General features: G+C 34.7%; 1 protein-coding gene across 1 annotated transcript in view; it reads left to right on the top strand.

Annotated features, from left to right (window-relative positions):
• The window catches only part of CSMD3 (CUB and Sushi multiple domains 3), a 1064314-nt gene that overhangs the window by 100615 nt on the left and 939786 nt on the right, over window positions 1-23913 (top strand). The window contains exon 2 of the mRNA XM_004265377.3: window positions 17310-17532. Coding sequence (XP_004265425.1) covers window positions 17310-17532 — 223 coding nt within the window. The remainder of the gene's footprint in view (window positions 1-17309; window positions 17533-23913) is intronic.

Raw genomic sequence — 23913 nt, 5'->3', positions numbered from 1 at the left:
CTAAATAACCAAGAGATCACTGAAGAAATCAAAGGGGAAATCAAAAAATACCTAGAAACAAATGACGATGAAAACACGATGACCCAAAACCTATGGGATGCAGCAAAAGCAGGTCTGAGAGGGAAGTTTATAGCAATACAATCCTTCCTCAAGAAAAAAGAAAAATCTAAAATAAACAACCTAACCTTACACCTAAAGCAATTAGAAAAAGAAGAACAGAAAACCACAAAGTTAGCAGAAGGAAAGAAATCATAAAGATCAGATCAGAAATAAATGGAAAAGAAATGAAGGAAACAATAGCAAAGATGAATAAAGATAAAAGCTGGTTGTTTAAGAAGATAAACATAATTGATAAACCATTATCCAGACTCATGAAGAAAAAATGGGAGAAGACTCAAATCAGTAGAATTAGAAATGAAAAAGGACAAGTAGCAACTGACACCGCAGATATACAAAGGATCATGAGAGATTACTACAAGCAACTATATGACAATAAAATGGACAACCTGGAAGAAATGAACAAATTCTCAGAAAGGCACAACCTCCCGAGACTGAAACAGGAAGAAACAGAAAATATAAACAGACCATTCACAAGCACTGAAATAGAAACTGTGATTAAAAATCTTCCAACAAACAAAAGCCCAGGACAAGATGGATTCACAGGTGAATTCTATCAAACATTTAGAGAAGAGCTAACACCTATCCTTCTCAAACTCTTCCAAAATATAGCAGAGAGCAGAACACTCCCAAATTCATTCTACAAGGCCACCCTCACCCTGATACCAAAACCAGACAAAAATGTCACAAGGAAAGAAAACTTCAGGCCAATATCACCGATGAACATACATGCAAAAATCCTCAACAAAATATTAGCAAACAGAATCCAACAGCATGTTAAAAGGATCATACACCATGATCAAGTGGGGTTTATCCCAGGAATGCAAGGGTTCCACAATATATACAAATCAATGAATGTGATACACCATATTAACAAACTGAAGGAGAAAAACCATATGATCATCTCAATAGATGCAGAGAAATCTTTCGACAAAATTCAACACCCATTTATGAAAACAAATCTGCAGAAAGTAGGCACAGAGGGAACTTACCTCAACATAATGAAGGCCATAAATGACAAAACCACAGCCAACATCATTCTCAGTGGTGAAAAACTGAAACCATTTCCTCTGAAATCAGGAACAAGAGAAGGATGCCCACTCTCACCACTATTATTCAACATAGTTTTGTAAGTTTTGGCCACAGCAATCAGAGAAGAAAAAGAAATAAAAGAAATCCAAATCGGAAAAGAATAAGTAAAGCTGTCACTGTTTGCAGATGACCTGATATTATATATAGAGAATCCTAAAGATGCTACCAGAAAACTACTAGAGCTAATCAATGAATTTGATAAAGTAGTTGGATACAAAATTAATGCACAGAAAACTCTTACATTCCTATACACTAATGATGAAAAATCTGAAAGAGAAATTAAGGAAACATTCCCATTAACAATTGAAACAAAAAGAATAAAATACCTAGGAACAAAGCTACCTAAGGAGACACAAGACCTGTATGCAGAAAACTATAAGACACTGATGAAAGAAATCAAAGATGATACAAACAGATGGAGAGATATATCATGTTCTTGGATTGGAAGAATCAACATTGTGAAAATGACTATACTACCCAAAGCAATCTACAGATTCAATGCAATCCCTATGAAACTACCAATGGCATTTTTCACAGAACTAGAACAAAACATTTCACAATTTGTAGGGCAACAGCAAAGACCCCGAATAGCCAAAGTAATCTTGAGAAAGAAAAACGGAGCTGGAGGAATCAGCCTCCCGGACTTCAGACTATACTACAAACCTACAGTAATCAAGACAGTATGGTACTGCCACAAAAACAGAAATATAGATCAATGGAAAAGGACAGAAAGCCCAGAGATAAACCCATGCACATATGGTCACCTTATCTTTGATAAAGGAGGCAAGAATATACAATGGGGAAAAGACAGCCTCTTCAATAAGTGGTGCTGGGAAAACTGGACGACTACATGTAAAAGAATGAAATTAGAACACTTCCTAAAACCATACACAAAAATAAGCTCATAATGGATTAAAGACCTAAATGTAAGGCCAGAAACTATAAAACTCTTTAGAGGAAAACATAGGAAGAACACTCTGACATACATCACAGCAAGATCCTTTTTTTACCCACCTCCTAGAGAAATGGAAATAAAAACAAAAATAAATAAGTGGGACCTAATGAAAATCAAAAGCTTTTGCACAGCAAAGGAAACCATAAACAGGACGAAAAGACAACCCTCAGAATGGGAGAAAATATTCGAAAATGAAGCAACTGACAAAGGATTAATCTGCAAAATTTACAAGCAGCTCATGCAGCCCAATGTCAAAAAAACAAACAACCCAATCCAAAAATGGGCAGAAGATCTAAATAGACATTTCTCCAAAGAAGATATACAGGTTTCCAACAAACACATGAAAGGATGCTCAGCATCACTGATCATTAGAGAAACGCAAATCAAAACCACAATGAGGTATCACCTCACACAGGTCAGAATGGCCATCAACAAAAAATCTACAAACAATAAATGCTGGAGAGGGTGTGGAGAAAAGGGAACCCTCTTGCACTGTTGGCAGGAATGCCAATTGATACAGCTACTACTGAGAACAGTATGGAGGTTCCTTAAAAAACTAAAAATAGAACTACCATAATACCCAGCAATCCCACTACTGGGCATGTACCCTGAGAAAACCGTAATTCAAAAAGAGACATGTACCACAATGTTCATTGCAGCACTATTTACAATAGTCAGGACATAGAAGCAACCTACGTGTCCATCGACAGATAAATGGATAAAGAAGATGTGGCACATATATACAATGGAATATTTCTCAGCCAGAAAAAGAAGCAAAATTGAGTTATTTGTAGTGAGGTGGATGGACCTAGAATCTGTCATACAGAGTGAAGTAAGTCAGAAAGAGAAAAACAAATACCGTATGCTAAAATCTGTATATGGAATCAAAAAAAAAAAAAAAAAAGGTTCTGAAGAACCTAGGGGTGGGACAGGAATAAAGACCCAGACGTACAGAGTGGACTTGAGGACACGGGGAGGGGGAAGGGTAAGCTGGGATGAAGTGAGAGAGTGGCATCGACATATATACACTACCCAATGTAAGGTAGATAGCTAGTGGGAAGCAACCACATAGCACAGGGAGATCAGCTCCGTGCTTTGTGACCACTTAGAGGGGTGGGATAGGGAGGGTGTGAGGAAGATGCAAGAGGGAGGGGATGTGGGGATATATGTATATGTATAGCTGATTCACTTTGTTATAGAGCAGAAACTAACACAACATTGTTAAGCAATTATACTCCAATAAAGATGTTTAAAAAAAAAAAGAATACCTATTTGTATTCTTAACCATGGCAAACCATGAGATTCATTAAAGCAATATTCATCATCACATAACTATAAATCATTTTATAATTTTTTTGCTTTGTCGTGATTATCTTGTGTATTCCTCATAGTCATTTTCTTACTTTAGTACTTGTTTGGAGATAGGAAATAGAGTAATTCTAGACTGAATGGTATAAAGTTCACTTTAACAAGGTAGGGTAAAAATATAGAAATCATAGCTGTGTAAATAACGCAAATATATTCTGAAAATGTATTTGCCCTGCATATAGTAACTTCATGTTGTTAGACACACAGAGCTTCATTTATTTAAAAAGAAATCTAGTTTTCTTGGTACTTGTCAGGTAGCTTTTCCATAATCAGAAACACACCTTTGAATTGTGACATAAGAATGAGAAGAGCTTTTTGATTCTTCAGGTTTTTTTTTTAATAGATCTTTATTGGAGTATAATTGCTTCACAATACTGTGTTAGTTTCTGTTGTACACCGGAGTGAATCAGCCATATGCATACGTATGTCCCCATATCTCCTCCCTTTTGAGCCTCCCTCCCATCCTCCTATCCCACCCCTCCAGGTCATAGCAAAGCACCAAGCTGATATCCCTTTGCTATGCTACTTCTTCCCACTAGCTATTTTTACATTCGGTAGTGTATATATGTCGATGCTACTCTCACTTCACCTCAGCTTCCCCCTCCCACCCCGTGTTGTCAAGTCCTTTCTCTATGTCTACATCTTTATTCCTGCCCTGCAACTGCCTTTTGAACAGCCAACCTAGAATTTTTTTCAAGCCCATTCATCTTACATTTATGGGCTAAAAAAAGTGTGTTATATTTCTTATCAGAGAAGAAATTAAAAGGAGAAGGGGGTTGGAAACTCAGAAAGTTAGCCTACAAAGAGGGGTCAAATAACTATTCAAATTTTAGAAAATTTCAAAGAAAAAATTATAGAAAATTATGAAAAAACAAATCTTACCAGGTAAAAACTAAGGGTAGGTAGTAAGAAGAGGATGGAACAAAAATGAAAGATCAGTGATCTAACTGGCATAGTAAAGGAATTACAAAAAGTGAAAAGCTATTAAAAAAAAAAGCAAATAGCATATTTGTGGAAATTTAAATTCTGGAGCCAGAATGTTTGTGTTCAAATCCCAGCTCTGTCATTTGATAGCGGTATCATCTGGGCATTTACTCTTAATTACTCTTTTTTTTTTTTCTGTGCCTGTTTCCTCAACTGAAAATTGAGATAAGTTCAGGGCTACATCATAGGGCTGTTGAGAGGATTAAATGAGCTGTTACATGAGAAGTGCTTAAAATAAATAGAAGCAAATCTCAAGACTAGGTATTTCTCTTCTTTATAAAAGTACAAGAAGTAAACAGTAAGTAAAGAATTATTTTGAATAATCCAAATGGGGTGCACCATGGTGGGTCTATATTCTGTGAGACCTCTAAGGAAATCTTCTTTACTGGGTAAGCATCCCAAATCTATTAATCTTGTGATTATCTCTGTCTATTCAAATTTTGGAATTTACTAGCAAGCCTACACATCAAATATAATATTTAGTAGACACTGTCATATTAAGTGTATTACATTTTATATAGATTTATTAAGGGGAACGTTGATGTTCAAAACTTGCAGTGTTTATGTAATAAAGTGGGTTTACAATTTGCATTATAGTTATTTTAGTTAGCATAAAAAGACTGTACTTTAGAAGAAATTCTGAGAGATCTTTATTCAGGTTTACATTGAAAGCCATTATCATTTTACCTTTCACAGTTTCTATGTCTTGAATGTAATGTTAAAATAGGTTGGATTCATAGACTTATCACTTGTTCTGATACTTATCAATACTTGTGAATGACCGTAAGAATAATAAATGTTATGTTGCCTTAAGTAAGTATTAAGTCTTGTATCTATGATGCACACTTTATATACATTATTTTTAATTTTTATAAAATGATTTTATATAGTGTTAATTATGAAAGTACGATCCAAGGAAGATAAATGATATACCAAAACTGTGTAATATTTATCCACAGCAAGAGTGAGTGAAAGCCATTGATCACTCCAAAGACAAAATAATAAAAATTTTATAAACTATAAAGTGCTATGCAAAATTAATTACTATTATTCTACTAGAAGATAACAAAAGTTACTAAAGTTATTTTAATTCCTATTCTCTTGCTCATTACAAAGCTAATTTTATGTGATTGATGTCAAAATGTTATCTTTTATTTTAATAATGAGAGAAAGACAATTTGGTTTGCTTATGGATGTATAAACACCAATTGTTGGAGTATGTAACTATATCTTCTAATGCTAATTTTTCTTGTATATATTTCACAATACTTGCTGTGCTTTTTTGTTGGTCTGATGCTCAAATGATAGTTAAATATAATGTAGGGCTTCCCTGGTGGCGCAGTGGTTGAGAGTCCACCTGCCGATGCAGGGGACACGGGTTCTTGCCCCAGTCTGGGAAGATCCCACATGCCGCGGAGCGGCTGGGCCCGTGAGCCGCTGAGCCTGCGCGTCCGGAGCCTGTGCTCCACAACAGCAGAGGCCACAACAGTGAGAGGCCCGTGTACCGCAAAAAAAAAAAAAAAAAAAAAAAGAAAAAAACATAAAAGGAATAATACAAATAACACCAATTTTAAAATTTATTCAGAAGACCTATGAAATAGCTGGGAGAGAATGGGGTTTTATGAAGCCTTTGGTTTATTCAAAGGCATTGGAATTATGCCAAAGGGCATTAAGTTTAGAGCACATATGGTTCATAGGGTATGGTTAGTTATAATTAATATCCATTTTAATGACTAAAGATCAGAAGAAAATTAAGGTATTAGTAACAGAAAAATACAATGAAAAGCATCATATTAATGGACTATTATTTTTAAATGTTCTTTTAGTCCAAGGAAAAAAGATATAGTGTATATATCATTAGAGGTAGAATATGAAATCTGTGGTCAGTGTCTGATAAAAGCCACAATTTCTGAAAGTTTAAATTTGAAATACTAATATATCTTAACATGATACCTTATTTGACTACAATGCTTGATAATTAAATGTTATCCTCTTCCTTCAATATTTAGTATGAATCAGATCAAGTTAAAAGTCATTTATATTACAATTTTATTGTAGTTTCTTTCTTGACCTTAACTTTGCAATAATGTTCTGAGAAACTCTTTATAAGTCTGCAGGTGATGCTGTAGAAATAATTCAACTTTCATAATTTTCAACTGGAATATTCGTTTATAGTAGTAATTCTACACTGTTGAAAATATATTAGAGAATCATGTATTGAAGTTAGGAAGCAACTGGAGACCGCTGATTTCTTCCCTTTGACATTACAGGCTAGTGCTTACATGCAATCTGATAATATTTGTCTAAGATAATCTCATTTGCCAGATTGATAGGCTTTCCTCTTACTTATTTCTATTTTCAAGAGGCATATCTGTCCCTAACCGTTCTTTCCATCCTGATTAATTTATCCCATTTTTCTTCTTGACTTTTTTTTACTTTAGAAACTTTCAAATGCAACCAGAAATGTTTTGGCTATTCCTCAAGTCTGTCTGGCAATTCTATTATTATAGAAAATGGTGAATATCCTAGGTAATTCCCAACTACATGGACAAATCAACACATGGATGCTACAGTATAAAACAGTCCAATGAATTCTGGAAAGCAAAATTACACATTTCTTTCTTACCATCAAGAAGGAAAGAATGAATATTTTGGATATGCAGAATGGTTTGAGTGACAAAGTTTGAAATGTAAGGGCAGTCTACAACATGCCAGTGGAGCAGTATGATTGATACACTTTAGAAAATATGCCTTGGACAACCTCATCTTTTACCTTAAACCTAAAAGATATGTTTTACCTGATACTAGCAAAACTAGAATAAAGATGAAACATCAAAAATTTTAATACATTAAAGAATCAACTCAAATTTGAATACATCTTTATTTTCCCACGAGTCTATATTTTAGATAGCTTTTCAAGACTCATGTTATAGTACTTACCCTATATATCTATAAAGTATTTGTTTATGTCTGCTCTACCATTTGATTTTGCCAACTAAGGGTTGAAACACTGTTATAAATTTTTTGTAAAACCTAATGTTCAGTACAGTGTTTGGTACCTAGCCCATGCTCAGTGAATAATATTGCCTTGAACTATTGAATTCACTGTAAATTGTTTTTGCCTGAGTAATTATATTAGTTGATTTTTAAATACAGTTCAGACATAGATTTTTAGAATGAAAGATTTTTTTGGTTAAAAAAAAGGCTGAGAGACAGGTTGGTGTGACAGAAAATGAAAAAGTATAAGTGATAAGAAATAAAGATAAAGCAACATAGTACAATTTCTACCTCTGGCTCTGATGGAGTAGCTTGTAATGGACAACTTTCATCAAAAACAATTATAAAAAATAGATAAAACCTTAGAAAAGCAAAAAAAAGAAGTATTTGTTGCTAGAACTAAATTACAATAAATACTGGAAACAATTTTTCAGATAGAAGAAAAATAAACCTAGATGAAAGGTCTGAAATGATAAAACAAGCAAATATGTAGGTAAATCTAAATGAATGCTGAGTAATTAAGATAATAGTGTCTTTGGGTTGCTTAAATTATATGTATAACTAAAGCCTACAAAAACAATAATACAAACATCAGGGTCTGGGATAGAGTTATAATTCTCTAACATCCTTGCTTTGTTCAGGAAATGACGAGTACTAATTTGTAATTGACCCTAATAATCCAGAATACACATTTTACTCTCTAGGGTTACTGCTAACAGAATATGCAACTAGAAAGCTAATAGAGAGAAAAAATGCAATTAAAAGGCCCACTTGATTAATATAAAAGAAAACAAAAGGAGGAAGTAAAAGAACAAATGTCAGGCAAAACAAACAGAAAACAAATACATATATAGTAAGTTTAAATAGATTAAACACTCCAAAAGTAAAGACTGTCACATGAGCTAAAAAAAACCCTAAACACTGCTTATAAGAAATCCACCCTGACTATAATCTTATAATAATTATAAGTATAGACCCTAACATAAATAACTGAATGTACCTATACTAATGGCAGATAAAGAAGACTTTATGTGGTGAAAATTGATGGATCTAAAGATCATTACATAATGATACAGAAGTAAATTCACCAGGACCATATAATAATTTTAACTATATTTACTTAATAATTTACTGTCCAAATATATGGAACAAAAACTGAAATAGAAGTGACAAATGAATATTACAGAGATTTTCAACAGTTAGTAGCAGATTAAAAATACAGAAAAAATATTAGCAAGAGTAAGAGAGATTTAAGCAACACAATTAAAAATTTTGACCCAATTGGCATGCATTCACCCAATAAATAAAGATTACATATTCTCTACAAACCTACATGGGAAATGTATGTACCAATATCAAGTTACATTTTCTCCCTTAAGAAAGGCAAGCTCTCCAGCATTAACATTTGTGTGATGTTCTGAGATGAAAATTGTCCTCCTATTCTATAAACAATAAAATAATTTAATGTGTTTTTATTGATAACCTGAACTAGAGTTATGGAATTATATTTTACAGGCATCCATCTGCTAGCATATTAGATACATTTGGGCACTAGGCATTTTTAATTCTCTGACAAATTGGTAATAGGATTTTTTAGGGTGTTTATTTAAATCTGTATGTTTTAATTCAAAGATAGCGGAATAGCTAAATTATGTAATCGAGCTTCATGGCCTAAAATAATAATTATAGCAGTAAAGAAGAGGAAGAAGAAAAGGAGAAAGAGGAGCTAACATCAATAATACCCGCTATGCTTAAAATATTATTCAAAGAGATCTGCAGTTGTTAACATGTTTAATCTTTAAAACAGGTACTCTTATTATCCCATTTAATAGATAAGGAAGCTCAGACTTAATAAGGTTGGTAATTTGCACAAAAGGCATGTTAGATTGTGAAATAAGGATGCCTAGCTTCAGAATCTGTGGCTCATTGAAAAACTGGTATTTTCAATGAAACTATGAATTACATTTTAAAATTTAAAGAGACACATGTAGACAAGAAGGTCTCAATAAATTCATATTTTAGAGAATACATAATAAAAATAGTGATTTCTTAAAAAATGAAACTAGGTGAAAATTTTAATGAGTTCTTCAACAACTATTTCAAACATCCTTATCTCTAGTGCAATAATATTACATAGACATGGCCTAAATCAAAACACTGTATTAATGGCTGGTGATCATACAATTTAAAATAAAATATATAAAACTATTTTTTATGGCTAAATACATTTCTGATGATTTTTGTTACATCTGTTGTTCTCCCTGGCTTTATATAGAAAACAGATGTTTCTTTATACCTCTCAATCCATCTGAAGATATGTCATATATCATTTACACCTTCCCCCCCATAAAAGAAAACAATAAAATACATGTGGAAAACTAAAGTGATAATTGTAGAATTTAGAAAAAATGAGAGAAAAATGTCAGGAGGGATCATCACTGTTTATAGTGGCTTGAGCTTGATATTGAAGGACCTGAAATTTTGCCTAAACAGAAATGAAGGGAATAAGCTTCATTTAAAGAAAACAGTATACAAAAAAGAAATGGAGGTAAGATAATTTAAAGCTTATTCTAGAAAAGATGAGCAAATTACGTGGGAAAGGCACAAATTTCAATGCCACTTACAGGGGATGATTTGAGAGATAACACAAAAATCATAGCTTAGATTGCATGCCAATGACATTATTTAGATTTTTCCATAGGGTTAGCTCTGTTTTAGGTGGATGGCTCTGTTGAAAATGTATAGAAAGGATTAGGCATAGAAGTGACTGAAGAGGAAAATGGTACAAGCTGTATTCCTCAGAAAGCAGAGTCTGTAATGGATTCTGATTTCTTTTAGAAGTATCTTGATAGCAAAAATATTTCAGGTTATATAATGATACATATAACACAAATTTAAGGAATATTGCAAGTATATTTCACTACAGATCATTTCTCTGATTGAATAAGGATAGAATAAAATACTCAGGTGACCCACTACCTGCAAAATTTCTGATAGTTAGGTTTTGCAATTAATTTAATTAACAAGCATTGAATACTGTGTCTTATGGAAATTGTTTTTGCATTTTCTATGATGTTGCCTTAAATAGTGATTGTTGTCTAAAAGAACATTCTACAAATAATGAATGTATCAGTATAAATTAGAAAGAAGAAATTTCCTCCTTCAAGATCAGAGGAAGAGCTATTCAATATGTGAAAAGACCATGACATAGAAAAAATTTTGTGGTATGGGAGAAGAAATTTTAGTTATGACCTAAAAGTTTTCAATAAATAATGAAATAAAAAATCATATGCTTATTAATATACAAAAAAATCATATGTATATTACCTAAAGTGATATACAGATTCAATGCAAACCATATCAAAATTCCAATGGCATTTTTTAAAAGAAACAGTAAAAAATTTTCAAAATTCATATGGAACTACAAAGGATCCAAATAGCTAAAACAATCTTGAGAAAGAAAAGCAAAGCAGTAGGCCTCACAGTTCCTGATTTTAAAATATATTACATAACTCAGCAATCAAAACAGTATGGTACTAGCATGAAGATAGAAATATCAACCAATGGAACAGATCAAGGACCCAGAAACCAACACATCTATGGTCAAATGATCTTCAAAAAGGGTGCCAAGAATAAACAATGGGGGGGCTTCCCTGGTGGCTCAGTGGTTGAGAGCCCGCCTGCCGATGCAGGGGACGCGGGTTCGTGCCCGGGTCTGGGAAGATCCCACATGCCGCGGAGCGGCTGGGCCCGTGGGCCATGGCCACTGAGCCTGCACGTCCGGAGCCTGTGCTCCGCAACAGGAGAGGCCACAACAGTGAGAGGCCCATGTACCTCAAAAAAAAAAAAAAAAAAGAATACACAATGGGGAAAGGAAGTTTCTTCAACAAATGGTGTTGGGAAAAACAGGATACCCATATGTAAAATAATAAAATTTGATCTTTAATGTATACTATACATAAAAATCAACTCAATGTCGATTAAACACTTAAACATAATACCCAGACTATAAATCTCCTAGAAGAAAACTTAGGGGTAAAGCTTCTTGACATTGGTCTTGGCAATAATTTCTTGGATATGACACCAAAAGCACAGGCAATGAAAATAAAAATAGACAAGTGGGACTATACCAAACTAAAAACTTCTGTGAAACAAGGAAACAAAAGAGTGAAACAGAAAACACAGTTTGGACTATACCAAACTAAAAACTTCTGTGAAACAAGGAAACAAAAGAGTGAAAAGGCAACCGATGCAATGATATAAAATATCTGCAAACCATATATCTGATACAGTGTTAGTAGACAAAAGTTATAGAGAACTTATACAACTCAATAACTAATAAACAATAATTTTTAAAATGGGCAAAGGACTTGGATAGACATTTCTGCAAAAAAGAGAAACTAATGGCCTGCGGCTATATAAAACATGGTGAATATCACTAATCATTAGAAAACTGCAAATTCAAACCACAATGAGATCTTCTCATAGCTGTTAGGATGGCCATTATCAAAAAAAAAATACATACATATATATGTAAGTATGTGGGGAAACTGGAGCCGTTGTGAACTGATATGAGAATGTAAAGTAGTGCAGCCACTATGGAAAACAGTATGGAAGTTCTTTGAGGAATTAAAAATAAACTACCATGTGATCCAGCAATTCTACTCCTGGGTATTTATACAAAAGAACTGAAATCAGGATCTCAAAGAAATACTTCCACGTTCATGTTCATTACAACATTATGCGTGATAGCCAAGAATTGGAAACAATCTATACATCCACTGAAGGATGAATGAATAAAGAAAATGAGGTATGTATATACAATGGAAATCAGCTTTAAAAAAAAGAAGGAAATGCTGTCATAGGCTATACCATGGAAGAACCTTGAGGACATTATGCTAAGTGATGCAAGCAAATCATAGAAGACCAAATACTACATGATTCTACTTATATGAGATATCTAAAGTAGTCAAGTTCAGAGAGGCTAAAAGTAGGATGGGGGGTAGGGGAAATTAGGAGTTATTGTTCAATGGGTATAGCATTTCATTCAAGCAAGATGAAAAAGCTCTAGAGATCTGCTATCTAACAATGTACACTCCAAAATTGGTAAGAGGATAGACTTCATATTATGTGTTGCTTACCACAATAAAAAGGGTAATTGCTACTGCTGAGTTCTTAAGTTTTTATCACACAATGTTGTGTGTCAGAAAAATGTGAGCTTAATAGTGGGGAAAAAAAAAAAAGAAATCTTGATATGATTGGGCACAAAAGCCGCTGCAGTAGATAAACACGAATGTGAAAAAAAGTAAAAGTTAAGCACCAGTGTGAATGTTGTTCTAGCACGGAACTTACCACAAAAGAAAACAGAAGAAATTTTAAAATATCATAAAAAATGCTGTACAAATAGTCATTGCATTGTTCTTCACTGTGAAGGAAAGGTAAAATATGGACATGGGAGAAGAAAGAAAGAAAATCTAAAAATCTATATTGTTAACTAAATTCTTATTGACAATATGACCCAAATTATGGAAGTTTTGTTTTTGAAAAATAAATTGACTAAGTGGACATTAAATGTTAAGATGTGAAAAATACAACATAAGGCACTCAGAAACAAAGACTGAATCTATGAAAATTTGCAATACCAGTTTTTGAGACCAGTTTTCCATAAACACATAACAAACTATCTTAATCTAGTTTTGCTTCCACCTGTTTACACAGCACAGTGTGCTTACCCTGATCATAGAAATCATTCTGTAATAATAAAATAATCTATATTTCCTTGCTGTCTCATGTTGTAGTTTGTCATGAAGACAGGCTAAGATAATGTTCTTTTAGTCATTTTATACCTAAGGCATGACGTATGTGATGAATAGATGAACAAATATTGAAGAAAGATCATCAAAGGAGAAGAAGCTTCACATGCACTATAAGAGCAGTAAAGAGTTGTGAATTTATGACAGCAATGAATAAGCAAAGTTGTTTCATTTAGAAATGTACAGTATATGAATGGCAAATATGGATTACCAATGAAAAACCAGAAACCTAAGCAATTATATCCTGAAAAAAGAAGTAAGAAAAGGTAAAGTATCCATTAAAATATATGTGAAGGGGCTTCCCTGGTGGCGCAGTGGTTGAGAGTCTGCCTGCCAATGCAGGTGACACGGGTTCGTGCCACGGTCCGGGAAGATCCCACATGCCATGGAGCGGCTGGGCCCGTGAGCCATGGCCGCTGAGCTTGCGCATCCGGAGCCTGTGCTCCGCAACGGGAGAGGCCACAACAGTGAGAGGCCCGTGTACCGCAAAAAAAAAATAAAAATAAAAAAATAAAAAATATGTAAAGGATATGACAAGATAATTTACAAAAAAAGAATGATAAATAAATGAAGAGCATATAACAAAATATTTGATCCCAGTACTAATCAGAGAAATGCAAAAATAAAATAGTAAGATAATATTTTTTTTTGCCTTGCAAAATTTGCCTTATGAAAAATCTAGTGTTGCCAAAATCAGGGTTGGAGGTCGGAAACACTTAATAACCTTGTGAAAGCAGCAATAATTTTTACTTTATTGAGGACAGTTTGGCTATATGTCTCTTAAAATTTAGTACTCTCATTTCTGGAATTCCATCTGCAGGATATATCACACAAGTGCACAAGGATATACATCCAAAGTTGCTCTTTACACCCATGAAACCACAAAGAATGAAACCATCAAAAGGAGATATGTCAAATAAATTATAGTGCAGACATACCATATGCCATTTAACTATGTAGTCATTAAAAAAGGAATGTAGTAAACATATATATGTGGATCCAGAAAAATATCAGTTATATTTTACAAAGTTAAACAAAAAATTCAGGAAAATATGCTTAATATGACTGACTCTATTTATAAAAAATATATCTAATGCATAGAAATATACATATTACCTGCATGCCTAGAAATGGCTTGGAAAAGTAAGCTTATAACAATGACAAACCTTGTGAAGCATAAGTAAATGAGGAAAATTTTCTTTTGCTTTTAAAGTTTCTATTTACTTCTGATCTTTTGGGTGTGAAAATTATTAACCTTCTGTTGGAAAAATGTACTTTATTATTAACTCTGTGATGTTTAATCAAACACATATAAACAAAAATGAAAATCAAATGAAGAACACAGATAAGAAGCTTAAAAATAGGGGTAATTTCCAATTTGCCTGGAGAAAGAAAAGGAAAGGAATTGAACTGCATGAATCAGCAGGCCCTTGAAGAATTAGTGGACAAGGCTGAGCCTGTTATTTTAGGACATATGTCCTTTTTCTAAAACTGTTAGGGTTATGGGTCTACAGCCCATAGATCAGACTGTAGCTGAAGGGATTCATGCTTGCATTCAGTTATGAAGTTCAAATTGGAAGCTGTTCAGGCAGAAAACTAATAGAAATGGGTGGTAGCTAATTAACCTAAGGCTTCAAAGTAATTGCTCTGCAAGAAGCAATTTCAAAAGGGACCTTTCTGTTTCTCTTTTTTTTTTTTTTGAAAATCAGAAAATGCCCTATTTGATTTTTGGTGCATGAGCAAAACTATAAGTATACACACAAATATTGATTTTTAAACAACGTATACCTTATCCAGCTTCTTGGTAAGCTTTTGAAAGGGCAAAACGATCACAAGAACTATGCCACATATCACAAACTGAATAACCCAGGCTTACGACTTTCCCATATATAAAGATAATCAGAGTATATTACTGAAGTAAATACAGCTAGGAGGATAGGGTTATACTGAGTAATCCAGCCCTGAGCCACCCACCTCACCACTAGTCAGTAGAGTCAGCTATTCCAAGGCATATAGCTGTTTGGTAGAGAAGTGGCTCCCCTAGCAAAATCAAGGTGCTCTTGTGGAATGAATGGACAACATCCCAAATTAGCCTCCATCTGCCATGATCTACAACTCTGGCTTCCCATCTTTGATGCATAGTTTCTTACACTTTTAAAACATATCCATACCTTTATTACATATACTGTACTCATTTCTTCTCAGAGAGAGAAGCCCCAAATTTCCTGCATCTCTACATCCAGTTTCAAAGATACTTTGGGTAGTATGGCATTCTCTTATGAAAATTAGCTTGGTATCTCTCACTGACAGCTTCATGGTACTTAAGCTTCGTGTAGGACACATAGATGTGGAAATAAAATCTGGGTGAAGAATTCTCATCAGAACTTCTGAAATTGAGGCAGGAAAGACAGGACCAGGCCCAAGGACAGCCTACTCACATATTGGCATTAGGCAGTTCGCAAAGCGACCTCCATGTTTTGCACTTAATAAGATTATGACACATGGAGTAATGGCATCTAAAACAGAAACTTTGTAGCATCTGAACAAGAAACTCTGATCGTGAAAACTGGGGAGCATATGCAAATAAAAACACACAGGTTGCTGATGACCCTGTATGGCTTTCCACATGTGGCGCTCAACTAGTAAGGAAAAATTTAAGGGAAAACAGCTCTTAGAGTGCATGTACAGTAGCTTCAGGAGACAAATGCATGTGCAGGATGAGAAGCTGATGCAACCTGGTGTAATCCAGGCCACACCTCAACCCTCCCCTCAATGAATATTCCACCGTACTCAAAAAGACCCTCCACGCACTCAAAGCGCTAAAAATAAAATGAAAAGGGGGATCATCAACCCTGTAGTGCAGCTCTTTACTCAGGAGGATGCCCACACAACTTTCACTTTTGCCTCAATAAACGGCTTCTTTGCTCTCTTTTCTTCCCAGCCTCAGCGTGCGTGTGTTTATTCTTTCCTTGGTGTTTTGTGTTCTTTGACCAAATTCTTTTGGACAAGTTGAACGAGAGCCTGGACTTTTGATAAACCTTTTCAGGTATCAAAACCATGGCTGCCTGCCTCTAGATCCAAGCTTTAACTGCATGTACCTACTTGTCTAGGTACATGCCGGGGACCATCTTCTCTGACCATTTTATAAATCTTAGGGTTTTGCATTACCCAATATGACTACAGAATATTATATACTTATAAAAGATTCTTCAAGAAACATGCTGTTTTCTAGGTATCTCCAAGAGTCAAGCTCTCAATAATTTAGACCTCCCATAGAACTAGTCGGGATGTTTTTAAGATGGCTGCTGTCAGTTGTCCAGGGCTCAATTTTTCTCCCTAACCTTAGATGTCACTCTGATATGGTTAGTTTCGACTGTGCTCTGGTCAAAGAGCAATTACATAGATTTTGTTTTGTTTTGTTTTTTAGCTCTGAGCCTTTTATCCCTCTGATAAAATCAGAGTGGGACAGATTTTCCTAAGGCACATTGGTTGCATGGTAGAGATTTGCATACACAAAACAGTTAGCATGATTTACTAAGAAAAACTGGAGTTAATTTTTTAAGACCCAAAATGCATACTAACATTATTAAAGTCAAAATGTTGTTTATGAGTGCCCACAGTTAGATTGGAAACTACTTCAGGGAAGATACCAATTAGATTGGAAGTACTTCTAGGATTGTGTTTGCATGTTGGATCATGTAATGTATAATGAATCAGAAGTGTAGAGGATTTTATTTCATCAACTGGTTTATAATTACTAAGCACAAGATGTATGATAAATGACACATCTTCTAGTATTTTGCTACTGATGTTTTACCTATTTTAAAAAAAATAGATAATTTACCTAGCTCTTAAATTGTCATTTACAAAATTATTGTAACATAGGTCTTGGAAAAACAAAAGGCTTTTTCCAAATAATATGTCTTCTAGATTGTTCTTATTTTATGTAATATTAATGTCTGTTTATTTGTGTTTTGTTACAGGATTTATTTATACATGTGGTGGAACTTTAAAAGGACTTAATGGCACTATAGAAAGCCCTGGTTTTCCATATGGATATCCAAATGGTGCAAACTGTACATGGGTAATAATAGCAGAAGAACGAAATAGAATACAAATTGTTTTTCAGTCGTTCGCTCTAGAAGAAGAATACGACTACTTATCCTTATATGATGGACATCCTCATCCTACAAACTTTAGGACAAGGTTAGTGTATTTTGAATGGAAAAATGGAGGGAAATATTTATTGGGTAAAAGTAGTTTATTTTACAAAGGATGCTTAACATTTGTGGTGCAATTATAATAAAGTCATATTTGCCATCCAATTATTATTCATTTGGAAATATATCATTCCTTGAACAAATTAACTCCATATGTCTGACTTCATAACACTACTATATTAATATTATCTCTGCAAAAAGTGAATTTAAATTGAATTGTACCTCTTTAGAGTGCTTAAAGGTATTTTGATTTTTAAAATTCTTACCTCAGGGCTTCATTCTTTATGGGCATAACTCTAAGTAAAGTGAAAGATTAACATGTAATGTGTCTTTCAGCGGTATGTACCCAATTTTAATATACAACAATCTGCAAAATACTTAAAATCAATATTTATATGATAGCAGAATACATTAATTTTAGATAATGTGTATGGTTTATAAAGCCTAAATATCTGAAGAGTAGACCTTCATATCAACTGAGACATTCATGTTTCTGTCCACACAAATGAAATTATTTATTTTTAAGTTGGTTGATAAAACAGATATGAAAATTAGCCGGCACACTGATTGTTTATAAGTGTTTCTTTAGAATTGTTAGAAAATAGAACATCTAGACATATGGTGATAATTTTTGCTGTCTTATCAAAAACTCTTTTTAAACATAAATGAACTCTAATTCAACCAACAAATTTAAAATGCCAGACACTGCATATTTCATTTAGTCCTAGATTTTTACCAATGTATGCATATTTTTCCTTAACTGTAGTATAGTGGTTTTTTATTTAATTCTAATTCAAAATATTCTAAGCAGATAATTTGTAAGAATTAAAGACCCTTACATACTTGACTATGTTTGAGTTATGATTCTGTGATTCTGTTACTTTTTCTAGTAGTTGTTACTGTGTACTTGCCTTCCTGATCTACAGGAATCAGATTATCAACAATAAGTTTTTATACATTCACCAGTCTTCCATATTCTTTTGCATTGATTTTTCCCATTTAAAATAAATATTTGATATATATTATCTTCCACTTTTAGTCAGAAAACATATAATATAGTGGGAAAGATGTTGGACCAGGAGATAAGACCTGCATTATAGGGTTAGTTTTGTTGTTCATTGGCTGTATGAGCAATCCACACCATCTGTTTGTGTTTAAACTGGAAGAATTAGTAATAAAGAAAATACCGTCCATTTCACTATGCTCTTCTGAATATCTCATGAGATAATGTATATGAAACTGCTGCATGAATATAAAATCCTTTTAGTATACATTTCAACTGTTTGCAGTCAGAACGACACTTAAAAATGTCTGGGTTGTTTGCAACCACATGTCTGTACAAAGAAAAGGTCACTAGATTGATTACAGGTGAGGTTCTATTTTTCTTTCTTCTTTTTTTTTGCTCTACATTTATTTACTGAGGATTTCTAACTTCATTTTCTACTTCCTTTTATTCTGTTAAATTATTAATATCGATTCATTTCAAAGATATACAGTATGACAGACACGTCAATGGTGCTATTTTGTCATCATTGCTAGTATCATTAAACGTTCCATGTCTTTTGTTAATGATACAGCACTAAGTCAAGATAGAAAACATCCAGCACTGCATGCCATGTGTGTGTGTGCTTGCCTGCACTAGTGGGTGTATGTAGGTATGGTATGGGTGTCTGCCTTCACCTGTAAACATCCAATCAGGCCATGAAAGAAAATGGAAGGTGCTTCTTAGACTTTCAAGTCAGCTAAATTGATGTATATAAAACTAAAAGCACAAAGAGTTTTGTATATTTCTTTTACATCAGCAATGTATGATATATAGTTGGTATAAATATGAAAAAAAATAAAGCTCTCCAAATGTTATCTGGTAGTTTCTATCAATTTATTGATAGTATTGTTTGTACAAGGATCTATTCTCTCTAGATCCTCTCAAAAATGAGAAAATATTTTTATTTTACCCCCCTTCTTTTTTTTTAAGGAATTGTGGCCTCTGGGAAGTTAAAAAATGGTAAGATGGGGAAAATAAATTTATTGTTCTCATTCTTTCTTTCCTAATCTATAAATAGGGAATAACAACATTTAATTTACAGAGCGTATATAAGCATTACACACTGTATATTGTAGTTGTTATATTTAACTTCTCCCCTGTTCAAACAATGTGAAAAGATTCCTACTATTATCATCATCATTTTACAGTTTGGAAAATGAGACTTATATTACTTGCCCAAGGTTAACACTGTTAAAAGTAACCAGAGGCAGGATCATTATTGCAACCCAGATTTGTCTGAGCTCTGAGCTTATGCTTGTAATCAATCAATCAATCAATTAATTAATTACAAAACAAATTATATATAGAATATATATATATATATATATATCTCCATGGTTTATTTATTGATTAAAGCCTATTTTTTCTTAGCAATATTAGGTAAAATTTAATGAATGAGATAAAAACAAAATTTTTAAACTGTATAGAACATATAAAGATATAAACAAATATAAATTACAAGTTTATTCTTGGTATTTGTTTTATGAACTCAGTTCTAATATGTTCTCTATAGCGTGTTGGTCACTGTTGATGTACAATATATCTATTGGTCTTTATGCCTAAAGAAATACTGTTGCTAATATTATAGAGCTGATTTTAATTAGCAAGACTAGGGGAAAAAATCCAGTGTATAACCTACAGCTCCTTCCAGACTGTGTTTGTAGACAGTCTGCTGTTTGATTAGAAGTCTAACGAGCTCCTGGCAGTTTGATTTATTTTTGTGTTTGTCTCTTTGTCTCACTGCTTTCTTCCGTTTTCTTTCTCTCACATCCTCACTTAATACATGTCCTTATGGTATGTCTGCTATTCTCTTTCAGAAATTGATAATCATGTTTTGTTACTTTCTGTGAACTCCAATAGACTTTTAAAAATCAGCTTGCTATACTTGAATTGTAATAACACAGAAAAGATGATTTTTAGGTCTTATACTTGCTTGTATAAGAGGTATATTGAGTTTGGTAGTCACAATTTCCTATTTTTAAACTATTTTCTATAACTCCAATTATTGAAGATTCTGCTTGTTTTCCTCTAAGTTTTTTAATTTATTAAATAAAAACTGATACTGGTGGGTGAATTTGATACTTACAGCAATGCACCATTAGAGAACTCCTTTAGAGTTATATCTTTAGCTTAAAACAAATTTGGTCTACTTGATGTAAAAAGAGGAATTGTAAGCTTTGCTTACTTTTTTATGCTAATATTGTATTTTCTCAACAGGAAAGTTATAGCAAAAGGTAAAAAGAAAAAAGATCACTCAATCTCATGAAGCAGAGGCACATATATTTGTATATTTAGGACAATACTACACATGCTATTTTATGTTCATATTTAATCTCCTTGCAATAATATATACATATTTCACATGTGATTAGAATTATTGCAAGTATCAAATTTAGTGGATACTTATCTTACTATAAACATGGTTCATTTAATTATTCTCCTACTATAAAATATAGTTTTTTTCCTTTCATAATTAATGCAGATATCAGAATTAGCATTAATTCAGATAACAGCTTCACACTGCCACTCCTAGGTGAAAAGTGTTCTGGAAAAAGTGCATTTCATTCTAACCTCAACCATGAAAAGTGGCATGGAGAAGGCAGAGTATCAGTCAAATGACAGAATATATCATAGCGTCAAAATATTTTATTCACATATTTTACTACTAAAAACAAAGTTAGTTTTAAGAATAATTAATTTTCTAGATAAATTATTTCTTTGTAATTTAAAAATGAAGTACAGAGAGACCTTCAAGATGGTGGAAAAGACGTGGAGATCACCTTGCTCCCCACAAATACATCAGAAATACATCTACATGTGGAACAACTCCTATAGAACACCCACTGAACTCTGGTAGAAGACCTCAGACCTCCCAAAAGGCAAGAAACTCCCCACGTACCCGGGTAGGGCAAAAGAAAAAAGAAAAAACAGAGACAAAAGAATAAGGATGGGACCTGCACCAGTGGGAGGGAGCTGTGAAGAAGGAAAGGTTTCCACACACTAGGAAGCCCCTTCACTGGCGGAGACTGTGTGGGGAGGAGGGGGTAAGCTTCGGAGCCATGGAGGAGAGCACAGCAACAGGGGTGCGGTGGGCAAAGCGGAGAGATTCCCACACAGAGGATTGGTGCCGACCAGCACTCACCAGCCCGAGAGGCTTGTCTGTTCACCCGCCAGGACGGGTGGGGCTGGGAGCTGAGGTTCTGGCTTCGGGGGTCAGATCCAGGGAGAGGACTGGGGTTGGCTGCGTGAACACAGCCTGAAAGGGGCTAGTGCACCACAGTTAGCCGGGAGGGAGTCTGGAAAAATGTCTGGAAGTGCCTAAGAGGCAAGAGATCATTGTTTCACTGTGCATGAGGAGAGGAGATTCAGAGCACCGCCTAAACAAGCTCCAAAGATGGGTGCAAGCTGCGGCTACCAGCGCAGACCCCAGAGATGGGCATGAAATGCTAAGGCTGCTGCTACAGCCACCAAGAAGCCTGTGTGCAAGCATAGGTCACTACCAACACCTCCCCTCCCAGTAGCCTGTGCAGCCCGCCACTGCCAGGGTCCCGGGATCCAGGGGCAACTTCCCAAGGAGAACAAGGCAGGCCTCAGGCTGTTGCAACGTCTTGCTGGCCTCGGCCACCGCAGGCTTGCCCGCATTCCGTACCCCACCTTCCTCCCCTGGCCTGAGTGAGACAGAGCCCCCTAACCAGCTGCTACTTTAAACCCATCCTGTCAGGGTGGGAACAGACACCCTAGGGCGACCTACATGCAGAGGCGGGGCCATATCCAAAGCTGAACACCAGGAGATGTGCGATCAAAGAAGAGAAAGGGAAATCTCTCCCAGCAGCCTCAGGAGCAGCGGATGAAATATCCATAATCAACTTGAGGTACCCTGCATCTGTGGAATACCTGAATAGAAAACGAATCATCCCGAAATTGAAGCGGTGGACTTTGGGAGCAACGATATATATATATATATATATATACACATATTTTTTTTTTTTCTCCTTTTTCTCTTTTTCCATGTGGCTGACAGGGTCTTGGTGCTCCTATGCCTCTGAAGTGGGAGAGCCGAGTTCAGGACACTGGTCCATCAGAGACCTCCCAACTCCACATAATATCAAACAGCGAAAGCTCTCCCAGAGATCTCCATCTCAATGCTAAGACCCAGCTCCACTCAATGATTGAAAGCTACAGTGCTGGACATACTATGCCAAACAACTAGCAAGACAGGAACACAACCCCACCCATTAGCAGAGAGGCTGCCTAAAATCATAATAAGTTCACAGACACCCCAAAACACACCATCAGACATGGTCCTGAACACCAGAAAGACAAGATCCAGCCTCATCCACCAGAACACAGGCACCAGTCACCTCCACCAGGAAGCCTACACAACCCACTGAACCAACCTTAGGCACTGGGGGCAGACACCAAAAACAAAGGGAGCTACAAACCTGCAGTCTGTGAAAAGGAGACCCCAAACACAGTAAGTTAAGCAAAATGAGAAGACAGAGAAACACACAGCAGATGAAGGAGCAAGGTAAAAACCCACCAGACCAAACAAATGAAGTGGTAAAAGCGAATTCAGAGTAATGATAGTAAAGATGATCCAAAATCTTGAAAATAGAATGGAGAAAATACAAGAAATGTTTAATAAGGACCTAAGTAAACTAAAGAGCAAACAACCAATGATGAACAACACAATAAGTGAAATTAAAAATTCTCTAGAAGCAATCAATAGCAGAAATAACTGAGGCAGAAGAATGGATAAGTGACCTGGAAGATAAAATAGTGGAAGTAACTACTGCAGAGCAGAATAAAGAAAAAAGAATGAAAAGAATTGAAGAGAGTCTCAGAGACCTCTGGTACAACATTAAACGCACCAACATTCGAATTATAGGGGTCCCAGAAGAAGAAGAGAAAAAGAAAGGGACTGAGAAAATATTTGAAGAGATTATAGTTGAAAACTTCCCTAATACGGGAAAGGAAATGGTTAAGTCCAGGAAGCACAGAGAGTCCCACACAGGATAAATCCAAGGAGAAACATGCCAAGACACATATGAATCAAACTATCAAAAAGTAAATATAAACAAAAAATATTAAAAGAGCAAGGGAAAAACAACAAATAACATACAAGGGAATCCCCATAAAGTTAACAGCTGATCTTTCAGCAGAAACTCTGCAAGCCAGAAGGGAGTGGCAGGACATATTTAAAGTGATGAAAGGGAAAAAACTACAATCAACATTACTCTACACAGCAAGGATCTCATTCAGATTCAACAGAGAAATAAAAAGTTTAATAGACAAGCAAAAGCTAAGAGAATTCAGCACCAC

The sequence above is a fragment of the Orcinus orca genome, chromosome 17 (genome assembly GCF_937001465.1).
Source record: "Orcinus orca chromosome 17, mOrcOrc1.1, whole genome shotgun sequence".
Classification (NCBI taxonomy): domain Eukaryota; kingdom Metazoa; phylum Chordata; class Mammalia; order Artiodactyla; family Delphinidae; genus Orcinus; species Orcinus orca.
Note: the sequence above shows the minus strand (reverse complement) of the source record. Positions and strands in the feature narration are given on the sequence as shown.